Source organism: Enhydra lutris, unplaced genomic scaffold (assembly GCF_002288905.1).
Source record: "Enhydra lutris kenyoni isolate GAN:26980312 unplaced genomic scaffold, ASM228890v2 scaffoldscaffold20, whole genome shotgun sequence".
Lineage (NCBI taxonomy): Eukaryota > Metazoa > Chordata > Mammalia > Carnivora > Mustelidae > Enhydra > Enhydra lutris.
The window spans coordinates 21,034,610-21,047,973 of NW_019154104.1; the positions used below are offsets into that span (position 1 = coordinate 21,034,610).

Consider the following 13,364-nt stretch of genomic DNA (forward strand, 5'->3'; position numbering starts at 1 on the left):
TCTGAGTGCTTAATAAAGTCTAGACATTGCTCGGAGGGTGCAAAGGGAACAACACTTGGAGTTCTGATGATCAGACCCAACAATAATTGCATCTTTGCTAACTTTAGCCCAAGGAATCCAAGCTCTTTAAAATTCATGAAATCCCTGGAAGTCATCCATGTGAGCATTATCAATCAATCAATCAATCAATCAGGAACTGTTTATTGATGCGCTGTGGTGCAGTCCCGTGCTTCTCAAACTAATGTGCATGAGAAGCTCATGGTGATCTTGTTAAAGTGCAAATTCAGACGCAGTGGGTCTGGGGGTGTGGGGGGCACTGAGAGTTTGTCTGGTTAACAAGCTCCCAGGTGATGCCCGCACTGTTGGTCTGAGGGCCACATTTTAAATAGCAAGGATGTGGGGGCACCTGGGTGGCTCAGTCTGTTGAGTGTCTGCCTTCGGCTCAGGTCATGATCCCAGGGTCCTGGGATGGAGCCCTCCATCCAGCTCCCTGCTCGGCAGGGAATCTGTTCCCCTCACCTCCCCATTCATGCTCTCTCTCTCTCTCTCTCTCAAATAAATAAATAAAATATTTTAAAAACCCCACAAATAAATAAATAGCAAGGATAGGGAGCTATGGTTCTTTTTGTTTGTTTTGTTTTGTTTTGTTTTTGTCTCAGGAATTCTTTACTTAAAAATTACTGAGAGCCCCCCTGAAAGCTATTGTTCTGGTGGGTTATAGCTAGTGATATTTACTGTATTAGAAATTCAAGCAGAAGAAATGTTAATCTTCAGAATACACCAGCGCACAGAGCGAGGACATCATCATGTCAGGGAGCCTCTGGAAAATGCCATGGTGCACTTGTGAGAGAACGAGAGTGTAAAGTTTCAAGGAACATTCTCGGACTATTCAGTGCTGTGATGCAGACCCTCTTATGAGCCATTACTTGAGAACAGCTCCCATAGAGGAACTAGCTCCCTGAGCCCGAGTCAAGAGTCTTTTAATTGCAAGAAACTCCACACTTCAGCAAAAACGGGGAGTTTTTGAAAAGCGGCTGGGTTATTGCTCCAAATATGTACAATTTTTGAAGTTTCAACTCTCAGGAAGGGCAAGAAAATGGCAGGGACTTAGGACAGGGAAAGAACCTAGGCCGTTTGTGGCCCCTGCTTCTTTCTTCTTTATTTTTCTGTCAGAAGACTGTGTTTCCTGCTTCTCTGTGTCCTTAGCTCCATATCTCCTGCATTGACGGGCTCCCAGTTCATGAACCTGTGTTCACCACAGTCATTGCCCCAACGCCAGGTGCTTGGAGGTGGAATCTGATTGGCCCAGCTTAGGTCATGTGACCACTTTTGAGCCAGCCAATCAACTGAGGCCAGTGGGGCTGGGCCACGTGGTACAATCAAGGCTGTCTTAATCAAGGCTTACCAGTGTGTGAATGGGAGGTGGGGTGGGGAGGAGTGGAGTGGGATGGACAATTCTCAGAGAGGGAGGACTGGTTTCTTTTGGACAGTCAGCCTCAAAGTTTTACAGAATAGAGTCTGGAAACCTAGGCTGTGCTCCTTCTACTGACTCTGTGACTATGGATGAGTCACAAACCTTGGGATGGACTACTGACTCTGTGACTATGGATGGGAGTAGTGTTACTTTCTGTAACTCATGGTGTACGGTAGGAATGAACTGACCTAATACATGTAAGAGAGCTTGGGATGCTATGTGCCCAACACTGATCTAAGTGTTGGGTGTTCATACCAAAGTGTGAAATGCCATCTTTGCTCTTAAGGACCTTGGGATTAAATTGAGGAGAAAATGCGAATGGCCATGATACAATTAGAAAACAGCAGGCTTCTGCCTGTGCACTAACCAAATGCAATAAAAATTCAGAGGAGAGAGAAGGGATCAGTTTGGGCAAGAAGGGGACGTAATTTATCAAGCACTTCCTGTGGATGTGGCTCTGTCCCCTGTGGTTTCACACACTCTTAGCGCCAACCCTCTCAGCAACTCTGCACTAAAGGTGTTGCTGTGCCCATTTTACAGCTGAGAAAATGAAAATCTAGAGCAGTAACTTGTTTACAGACACATGCCTGGTGATTAAACCCATGCCTGTTTGACTTTAAAGCTGATGTTCTTTTTACTCCTTAGTCTGGCGGGAGGAAAGTTCTCGGAGGAGTGGGATGTTATTGGGGCTAAACCATGGAGAACTGTGGGTGGTAGAGCAGAGGCTGGTCAGTGGCAGGGATCATGTATGAGCACGAGGGGAACCTGATGAGATTGGCACTAGGTTGCTGTTGGGTGTGTCAGTGGGTGTTAGATGGCAATGAATGAATGAATGAGTGACCCTAACTCATCTGGGAGTCCCAGGGTGGACTGGGAAGGGCAGTGCAGAGGTAGAACCCCAGCTGGTGGGTTCTTTGAGCCGTTCAGGGTCAGTGGGTGCGCTCCTGGATTAAAATGTGGAACAGAAGGGAAATGCAAAGTCTAAGATGGCGTTTGAAGGAAGAAACAACAGCATTTTGATATAAAGAATGAAGGAGAACCAAAGATGGCCGACTCGCTGACTGACTGACGGACCAACTGATTCAGCCCAGGCTTATTAAAAGTGTCTTAAGTGGCAGGCCCCGTGCCAGGTTTTGAATATAGTGCGGCCCAAGTAGATGTTTTCCAGCCCTTATTGGGGAGACAGAAGATCAACAAGTACAGCAACAACATGTATAATATAATGTCAAACCACGCCAAGTGTCGGGACAAAACATACAGCTGGGCAGGGGAAAGAGAATGATGGAGAGGCTATGAATGGATCTAGGTTGGTCAGGGAGGGCTTCTCGGGGGAGGTGACATCTGAGCAAACTAGAGGGAGTCTGAGTTTCCAAGTTTGAGCGATTCCCTTGCGTGTGCCCATTTTGCAGTTGAGGAAACCAAGGTGCAGGGAGAGTGTGGAAGCCACGGCGCTGGTCTGTCCTGCGGGGTGAGATCCAGCCCTGGCTCTCAGCGGGGCCCTCCCCCTTCCGCAGGCGGCTCCCCCACGAGTGCCCGCTTCCCCTCCTCTCGGCCCAGGCGGTATTTTTAGTCTCAGAGCCCCCTCCCCGCGCCTGCTGTCGGCTTGTCCTTCTGCTTGACTTGCTTTCACCTGTGGCAGGCGGCTGTGACAGGGCTGCGGGCTGCGCACGTCAAGCTGTCCCTGGCTTCACCATGGGGGCGTGGGGGGGGGCAGCTGAGTGTGACCACCCTCCCTGTCGTCGTGGTCGTTGTCGTCGTCCCGGTGGTGGGCAGGCGGGGCGGCCTGTCTGTGCACCCCCCCCCCCCCGCACCCCCCCCCAGCCCCCCCCCGGGGACCGCAGCACCTCACAGCTCCCCCTGCAGGTCAACTCTGAGTAATGAGGGCTGGGGTGGGGGCGGGGGGGGGTGCTGCTGGGGGCTGCGGGCTTGGGTGGGGGCTGGGGAGGCAGAGAGGCAAAGCGGTGGGAGGGAGGGAAGCAGGGAGGTGGAATTTCGTAATTTGTTTTGGAGAGAGATGCGCTGAGGAGGTGGCGGAGGTGGTAGCTTGGCAGGTGGTGTTGACTGTGAAGAGTGTGTGTTTGTGAGAGCGTGTGAACATCGCAGGCCTGGGGTACAGGCCTCTCTGCTGTGAAATCCCCCGCAAGTGAGTGAGTGAGTGAGTGTGTGTGTGTGTGTGTGTGTGTGTGTGTGCATCCCAGGCCTTTTGGCCTTGAGGTCCCCAGGGCCACTTGTCCAGGCCCAGCCCCTGGGACTGCCCCATTTCCCCAGCACCCCAGGTGGCTGCCATGTTTTATTTCTCATCTGCTTCGGGCCCCTTCTCTGTCCCCAAAGCCCTCAGCAGGCCCTTTCCCTGGTTGGGAGTTTACTGCTACTCATTACCAGAGAATGACCTGGAGGCGGCCAGGGTGCTACCCACGTGACTGTGTGGGACTTACAAAGGTTTAAAAATAAACCTTGCCGTGTTCTTGCAGCCGCTGTCCCGGGGCTGCCGTGCTGCCAGCACCCTCTCTGGCTGCTCTCCTCCACCCTTGGAGGTGGAACACTTCCCACCCCCACTCCAGGCTGGGCCGGCTCTTTCTGGAGTCCGGCCCCAGGAGACTGTGAGGTGTCAAGGCCTTTGTTACTGGCCAGAGGTCTGAGGCAGGTCACACCGGGAGGCCTCAGCTGACGCTCACCCCCAGGAGGAGCAGGGGAGAGGGGTGAGGAGAGCTCACCGCCATGCCCGGGCTGGATTCCAGGCCTGGCTGGCCCCTGAGAGACTTGAAGAGGACTGTGTGAGCCTGGGGCGAGAGCCCGGGGTGATGACTGCAGTCACACTCCCTGCTCCAGGCCGCCATCATCCGGTCAGCTGAGGGGAGCAGGGTGGGCATCTCCATGTGGGGCCCATGAAGCTAGAAGGCCACGCAGCTGGAGGAGGAGGTCCCTGTGGCAACCATAGAGAACAGGGATGGGGAAGATGAAGGCTTTGCAGTCAGACTGTTGTGAGTTTACGTCCTGGCTCTGCACTTCAGGGAGGAGGGACCCTGGGCGAGCTACTTAACCTGGGGTTGCCTCGGTCTCCCGATCTGTAAAATGGGGAGAAAAGTAGTACCTCTCTTGGAGTTGTGAGAGTTTCATGGAATGACGTGGGTGAGTAGCTGAGTGCTCTGGAGCAAGTTCCCTGACCTCTCTGGGCCTCAGTTTCCAGGCCTGTAGAATGGGGTTGGTATTGGTTCAAAGGCTGTGAGGAAGACCCGAGGAAGAGATGTAGGTGAAGTGCTCGGGGCCTCACAGAGTACGAGCTCAGGAGCCGTAGTGAGCATCACCATAACGGGCATCCCGGTTCCTTGTCTCCCCAGGCCCGGGGCTCGGCAGGTGGCCGGAGGAGGCACGATGCTGCCTCTCAGGAAGACCATGACAAACCTTACGTCTGTGACAGTAAGTATGGCCCAGGCCACCTTCCTGACCCTGCCTCTGCCCCCGGTACCCCCTTCCCTGCGCTTCCCTGGCTGTCGCACCCTCAGCCTCAGCCTCGCTGGCTTCCCCTCTTGGGCCTGCCCCCCAGCTCGCACGCCTGCCACCAGGGCACCATTTCTTGTTGCCGCTGCCAAGGCTTCGCCCACCTGGGTGTTTGTGTGTGAGGGAGAAGCCAGCCAGGGGTGCCGGCCTCCTGTCTCTGGCAGCTCTTCCTCCGTGGCTTTTTTCTGGTGAGCGCTCTCTCTCTCTCTCTCTCTCTCTCTCTCTCTCTCAGATTCATCCTCTGTTTCTTTCTCTGTTTCAGAGAGTTCCAAACAAAAGCATAACTCAAACTTCTCCGACAAAGGTACTTGGCTCCTTTGGCTTTTCATGTTTCCCTTTCATTTCCTTCTCTCTCTCCTGTCCCAGGTAGGGCAAGTTATGAATCTTCCTCGGGCAACGACTTAGCTTAATAAACAGCCCACGGTCCACCTCCGGCCTTTCTTCCTTGCTTCAGAGGCACCTCTTGGGCAAGGACTGGGTGGTCTTGGTTTAGGGGGTGCAGACGGAGCTACGGCAGGGAGCAGGAGTTGACCCTTCCGCTCTGAGGGATTGCTGTCAGCTGGAACACTGTTGTCTTTCTCACCTACCGGAGCGTTGGGTGGTGGGTTTAAAATCCTTGCCCTAGATATCTCTCACTGTATGGGGCGCCATCTGCTCCTTCCACAGCAGGGACTGCCCTAGAAACCACACTCCCTGACCATCTTCCCTTCGTGTCTTTTCCGCTCCGAGGACGCAGAGCTGGGCCACGGGGGAAGGGCAGCGAGGTGGCTCAGGCAGGGCTGTGGCTCAGTGGTTCCTTCCGCCGGCATCTGGCGGTGTCCGCATTCGCTGTGGAAGCAGAGGGCGAATGGGGGAGATGGGGCTCAGGGAGCACATCGGGGGTGGTGCTCCTTCCCTCCCTCTTCACTGGCCTCTTTTGATTTCAAAAAGTTGTTCTGTGCCTGGTGGGGTGACAGCTGGTTGGAGAACATTTTGCTAGAAGAACTCAAACTCCATGACCCCCATTTGGCTGCTTAATACACCGTACCGATGGCACTCACGAGACAACTCTTGCAGGTAACATCTCCGTCCCACAGCGGTTTTGTTCCAGAACCAGGAGGAGGCAGGGCATGGGGGCTGGTGTCTCTTGGCAAAGTCAAGAGGTCCCTGTTTTGGCCTGGGTCTTGCCTCCCGGAAGGGCCTCTGTTTTGTTCGGCTGCACCAAAGCCCTAGCACGTGAGCCCTCTGGGGACTGGTTCCAGGCTGGGAAGGGTCCTTCTGACTCCGGCAGAGCAGACTTTCCAGCTGTGTTTGGCTGGAGCCGCCCAGCCCCCCAAGAATGCCAACAGCTGCTTTGGGACTGGGGCACTGCCATTCAATTTCTCTTTTAAATAGCTTCATTTTTGTGATCTGATTTTCTGCTCCCATAGCTAGTGGGATTACGTTTTTGCTCCATCTCTTCAGTTTTCATGGGACTTGCAGCCCATAATCCCATAAATTTCCAGACACCCCTGACAACGCCCTTCTTCACCCACCTCTCAGTTCCTCTCTTCACTCCTTTTTCAGCCGTCCTCCTCCTCGCCTGTTACCTCCATGGAGCACCCTCTGTGGGTGTCCCTCTCTTGCCTGGCCCCCCTCTTTCTGCACCGAGTGCTTATGTCCTGTCCTTCCCCCAACCCTTGTCACTGTGATTAGGAGCTCCCAGGGCCATTCGCTCTTTTTCTGTCCCCTTCCCTGCAGTCTCTTCCTCCTTCTGTTTACCCCGTGATGCTCCGGAGGACTATACAAAGGCCTGATGTTGGCTTTCTGGAAGTCTCAGTGGCTGATTCCTTGGCTCTGCCCATGCAGCCGCTGCATCCCTTCTCCTCCCTCGGGGACCACGGTCTACCATAGATTGCCCTTCTCTCTCCTGGCTCTCTTAGGGAATTGTGTGGCAGCTTGGTGATTAATAGACTTTATTTTTATCTGGTGCCCTTCAGACACATGATCCTTTGGGATAGGGATGACCTTTGGAGAGGTCATGAGGCCCACCCTCCACCCCTGAACTGAACAAGGAATGCTTTTAATAATCTCTAATGGATCCTAAGTAGAGATGTGTTCGGTCACCTCCTTGAGTGTCCCCAGGGATGGTGTTACCATAAACTACCCTTTCTTTCATGATTCCAACTGTGCTCTGAATGATTGTTTTCCCTTAATAGGAGCTAAATTTTCCATTTTAGCAGATTTTGTCTTTTGCCCCCTTATCTTTTACACATCTTTCCCCCCAAAATAGGCACATTGAGTATTTTGTCTATTCTGGGGGTGCTTTTCACGTCCCCTTGTATTCTTGGTTTATTATCTAGGGCCACATCCCATAACCTCTGTGATGGCCTGCTCTAAATTCCCTTCCAGGTTTACATTTAAGTTCGGCACTCCCACTGGAAGTAACACCAAGGCCAAGTAGCTCCGAGAGTAACAGACACACTTCCCTGTTTATTTTACCCATCGGCTCTTAATAACAGCCGGTATGTGTAGAGAACTGAAGTACTTGGTACCCCCATTGCCCTGTGCACCATGCCCACGACCTCCCATGCCGGGCCTGTCCTGACCCCATGCCTCGCCAGGTGCGTGCTCTTTTCTACTTCATGCATTTGATTTTTCTTTCTTCCATAAATCACTCTGCATTTAGCCCTATTGAGTCTCAATAAAGAGATACAATAATATGTGACTTCAATATACGAGATTCAATAAAGGCAAATTTAAAGACATTGCCCCGTAGTTGAATTTCATCCTCTGCAGATTTGCAATCCCTGCCATTGTTGTGTTGTCTATGGTTTGATTTGCATAATCCCCACTCCATCTCCGGAGTTATTTATGAGAATATTAGGCCACCTTGTACCCTGCCACCTCTTCCTGGGTTTATATGTGGAGTAGTAATAGCTATCTTTCAGGTGTGATTATGTTTAACCCTTCTTGGTTTGTATTCCTAAATGTAGTTGTCCTATTATGTTCTTGGTCCAAGCATCCCTTTCAGGATGGGTGGTTGAAATATTATCTTAGCTGCTAACTTCAGGTGATAGATAGTTTGCCTGTTGCCTTTCACTCAGCCATCGAATTTATTCCATCTCAGAGAAATACTAAATCATCTGAACATAATTTATTTTTTTACCCAGTCTGTGGTGTGTGTGTACATGAATACTTCATTTTCCAGCAAGTAACCAATCCCTGTTAATTATCCTTAATGTTTACCAAGCTTTAGGAGTAAAATTCTGGTTCTTCTGTTTCAATCTCTTGCCAAAGAAAAGTGTTTCTTATCCACAGAGCAACCGAGTATGACTTTGTGGGGAAGGCTGTCGGTGTTTGTCAAAATGTGGACCTGGGCCGTCTGCACAGAGAGAACCGAGATGCTTATTAAAATGTGATTTCTAGGCCTCATACCGGACCTTCTGCATCAGAACCATGGGGAGCAGGCTCAGGAACCTGCATTTTTTGCGAGCTCCTCAGGGGAATTCCTTCTGAATTTTCAGAGTGACTGGTCTACTTCATTCAAATTCGAAGGCTTCTAGCCTTTTTATTGTTCCCTGCTTTTAGCATCCGGAAGTTCTAGAGTCTTCAGGAATTCTCCAAGCCAATAGGCCATAGGCTTGCTGCACTGTTTTAGTTGGTCTCTTTAGAAATTTTCCTTTCCCGTTTTTTTCCCAGCATTGATCTAAAACTCAGCAGTCCCATATAAAGCTCAGCAATCCAGCACTTGGCCTTAATTTACTTAATAACTTTAAATCCTAACAGTATCATTAGCCCCCTTTTAGAGGTGGGATGATAACTGGAGACAGACATACGAAAGCAATCCTTGGGTTGGGCTACTGGGATGTTTTAAAAATCATTCTAAATGTTTATCTCTTCTCTCTCCAACCGCTCCCAGCCCTGAATTTTCTATTAGCATCACTGGGACTGACTCTGGATGAGACCCACTTTGCCATTGTCTTTGTTCAAGTAGCATCATAGGAGAGAGGATGGTGGTGGGGTGGGGGGATGATTTTCAGATGGGAGAAAGGGAGAACATTGTGTCTCTAAGCAGCAGCCATGTAGAGTGGAGCAAAGCCCCCATTTACCCCTTTCCCTGGGCACAATGGAAGTGAGTCATGGAGGTTTTTTGTTTTTTTTTTTTTCTTTCCCAGTTTTTTTCTTTTTCCTTCCTTTTTTTTTTTTTTTTTTTTTTAAGATTTTAAAAATTTAATTGAGAGAGTGAGAGAGCGCAAGCAGCGGGGAGGGCCAGAGGGAGAGGGTGAAACAAGCTCTCCGCGGAGCAGGGCTCCATCCCGGGTCCCCAGGATCATGACCTGAGCCGAAGGCAGACACTTAACTGGCGGAGCCATCCAGCTGCCCATTTCCAGTTTTTTCTTTAAAAATTAAAAAAAAAATAACTTTAAGTTTATTTTACTGTAGAAAGAATACTTAACACCTACCTTCTTAATACATTTTTAGTGTACGATAGATATTGCTGAATACAGGCACGGTGCTGGGCAAAAGATCTGTAGGGCTTATTCGTCTTCCTCGACGGGAACCTTCTGCCCATTGCTTAGTGATTTCCTAACCCCCTTCTCCGCCACCCTCCGGCAACCGCCCCTGCCCCCTCGGATGCTACGAGGTTGGCTACTCATGTAAGTAGAGTCACGCAGTATTGGCTTTGCTGGGACTGGCTTATTTCACTCAGCACAACGTCCTCGAGATCCATTCATGCTGTTGCATATTGAAGGATTCCTTCTTTTTAAAAGATGGGGAATATTCCGTTGTATGGATCTACCACATTTTTGTCATTGTCCATCTGTTAATGGACAGTTAGGTTGTTTCCACATCTTGGCTACTGCGAAGAGTGCTGCCGTGAACCTGGGAGTGCTAATATTTCTTTGAGATCCTGATTTCCGTTCTTTTGGACAAATACCCAGAAGTGGGATTGCTGGAGCCTGTGGCAATTCTATTTTTAGTTTTTTGAGGCACCTTCGTACTATTTTCCAGAGCAGCTGTGCACCATTTTGCATTCTCACCAGCAGCGTCCAAGTGTTCCAGTTTCTCCATAGCCTTGCCAGCGCTTGTCTTTTGTTCCCAGTTTTTTCAGATCACGGTGATAACGCCTGCTCACTGCTCTTACGGCGTGCGGAGCGCGGTGCCGAGCCCGTTCCATGCGTTGTCTCTGTAAGTCCTCACCGTAACCTTGAGAGGCGGGGACAGTTGACCTCACTTTAGTATGAAGAAACCAGGGTGCAGAGAGGTGAAGGGACGTGTCCACACATACTGCTGGGAAAATATGCCCTCCTACCCTGGAGTTAGGCTCTCCTGAGAGTTGAGGAAAAAACATGTTTTAAAAATGAATTAGGGGTGCCTGGGTGGCACAGCCAGTTAAGCGTCTGACTCTTGGTTTTGGCTCCGGTTGTGATCTCAGGATTATGAGATGGAGCCCCACATTGGGCTCTGCACTCAGCCTAAGGTCCGCTTAAGATTCTCTCTGTATCTCGCCCCCTCTGCCCCTCCCCTGCCTCAAATAAATAAATAAATAAGTAAATAAACCTTTGGAAGCGAATTAATGGAGCGCCTGAGTGGCTCAGTTGGTTGAGTGTCTGACTCTTGATTTTGGCTCAGGTCATGATCTCAGGGTCACGAGACTGGGCCCTGAGTCGGCTCCTTACTGGCCGTGGAGCCTGCTTAGGATTCTCTCTCCCCTCTCCCTCCGCCCCTCCGCCCACCCTGTCTCCCCATCTCTAAAGAACAACCAGAAGTGAATTAATGATCACATATATCTCACTGATGAGATGAAGTCATGTCCACTGGTAACAGATGGCTTCTAGGCGTCAGGCTGGCAGGAACGGAATAGATTATACACTTTTAAGCCTTTTACATTTAAATCTATTAAAATCACCCTCTCCCCCAAACTGGGGCATTAGAGTGGATTAGTGACAAAAGGCAAATAGACATGGTCAGAGCCCTCCCGGGAGCATGACTCAGCTCTGAGTGCTGTCTGGTACTCACATTCCAGGAGTGGGTGCACCCAACTCAGTCTCCAGATAGTAAAAACCTTGGTCTCCACCACCTCTCCCCCCAGAGGCGTGTGTTTTTGATTGTGTGGCCCGTGACTGAAAACACGGCCACTTTGCGGTGTTGCCTCCCTTCTAGAAATTCAGTGGGGGTTAACTATGTCCAAATGGGGCAGTTTCAGAATAGGGTTTGTGGTTCCTTCCTGCCATTCTTGGTGGTGGAATCCTGGAGGGAGAAGGGTATGGGAGGAAAAGCAAAAAGTCTGGGCGTGTGGTCCTGGTTCTACCCTTCAGGGGCTAGGACGTCACTTTCCTGATTCGTCAATGAGGGGTCTCCTTTCTTGAGTATCTCGACCTCCCCCATCAGCACCCCTTCCCCACGCCGTGGGCTCCTTTCTTCCCAGGCAGTGGCTTAACGATGAGTCTCTTCTCCCTGGAGACAAGATGTCGGACCATCACATTCGCAGGCTGAGAGGGGCTGTGGGCTGGGTGGACTGGCATATGGGGCAGACTCAGCTTGCACCCAACGTAGTCTCAGAAAATCTGCTCGACCTCAACTTCCTAAAATTACTCTGGATTCCCCCTTACCTGAGTGTACCGGGAGAATAAGAGAACTATTGCAGTCTTATTAAAAAAAAAAATTTTTTTTTTTGAGGGCATTAAGGCCCCACATTCTCTAAGGCTCATGTGCTTTTAGCTTCGAGCTGCAGTGGAAAAGCCAATAACGCGGCCTTCAGGCTGGCTGCCCTTGTCACTGAAGGGAAGCTGGGCTCATCACTCAGTTGTCTGCGCTATTATCTTGCAGGTCCTTGCATGGGGTGCGGCAGGGGAGGGTGGGGAAGGCTCCGTGCCCCAGAAACTTGATTTGTGGAGCAGGGTCAGTGGCATGGGATTGATCCCTGGAGATTGAGTGCATTTGTTACGGCAAAGCTGGGTCTTTTTAAATATTTAAATGCCATCCTGTCGGGGACACAGGTTGCACGGTGTCCCAGCAGGGCGGTCCCGCAGGCAGGGCTGAAGAGAAGCTGCCCGCTTCTCTCCCTGCTCCCCTCACACCTGCATCTCTCTCCTTCCTTTGCTCCTGCTGCCTGCTCTGCCCTCCCCTCCCCTGGCCGGCACCTCTGGCGCTCTCAAGGACTTGGTTTGCCTTTTCCGAGCTGTAGCCCACGCCCTCTTGAATTATTTTGTCCTCCAGCCAGAGCCGATTCTCCGCTAGCTGTTCCTGAATGCAAACTTGGTGGCAAATAATTCCTACCAAGATGCAGAGGACCAGTAACAGGGTAGATATGAACATGGGCAGCAGATTTTTTTTTAAATGATCTTTTCTATGGAAATAATACCTATTCACTGCAGAAAAATCAGAAATCACAGATTCGCATAAAAGGAGAAATAAAAATCATCCATAAGCTTTCTCCTGAGAGGTAGCTTCCGTTTTGGTTTTGTATACCATTTGAGGATTCTATCTCCATCTCTCTCTGTACACACACATACACAGACATACATACACACGCACACACGTGCGCGTGCATGCATGCACACCATGGTACAGACCGTTTTCACCCCCCACTCAACAGTACATGGGAAGCATCACTTTAGGTCAGTAAAGGCATGTTAATGACATTGGAGGGCTATATGGTGTCCCATCACGTGGGCACGCCCCAGTTTGCTCAAGCCGTGTTTTGCTCGTTGGACATTTAGGCAGTTTAAAGTTTGTTCACTATTGCCAACAATATTGAGGCTGTATCTTTGCATAATGCTTTCATGATTTCCTAGGAGTGGAATTGTAAGGTCAAAGGGCCTGGGGCACAGCCTTTGATGTGTCTCACTTGCAGTCGCTGTGGGGGTTAAGGGAAGTGGGCAGCAAGGTCAGGGCCGCCCAGGTGAGAGAGAGAGAGAGAGCTCTGTGAAAAGGGACGTGACCTGACTTTGGAGTGAGAAAAAGCCGAGGTCAAATGGCAGTTCTGCTGGTTTTTCGATTGTTACCTGGGGCCTTTTGAAATAATCGTTTTGCTGCTGGGAGGCTCCAGAGCCAGGTGTGGAGTGGGGATGGTGCATGGTCGGGAAAGTCATGTGCGATGATGTATATAAAAATGTTTGCACCTGGGATATGCTTAATGAATGTTTCTTCCTCTTTCGCTGGTTCCTTCTGTCCTCCATCTCCAGTAGAGTTGGAAAGATAAGGCCGCTATCACAGAGATAACACCCGCCCAGGTATAGTTCACTGAGTAGATAGAGAGCGCTGTCGGGATTCAGGGGAGGGGTGGTGGGTGGGGTGGGGGGCAGGAGCTGGTGTGTCGGAGGCTACTTCCCTAGGAGGCCAAGCAGAGCTTGCGTGAATGTGTGTTGAATTGACTTTATTCTCCCCAGAGGGAGGGGTATGTGTGGGAGTTGGTGGTGGCAGACCA

General features: G+C 50.6%; 1 protein-coding gene across 1 annotated transcript in view; it reads left to right on the forward strand.

Annotated features, from left to right (window-relative positions):
• LOC111148579 (double PHD fingers 3) overlaps positions 1-13,364 on the forward strand; it is a 200,822-nt gene that overhangs the window by 154,678 nt on the left and 32,780 nt on the right. Inside the window, 1 exon segment of the mRNA XM_022505262.1 lies at positions 4,813-4,891. Coding sequence (XP_022360970.1) covers positions 4,813-4,891 — 79 coding nt within the window.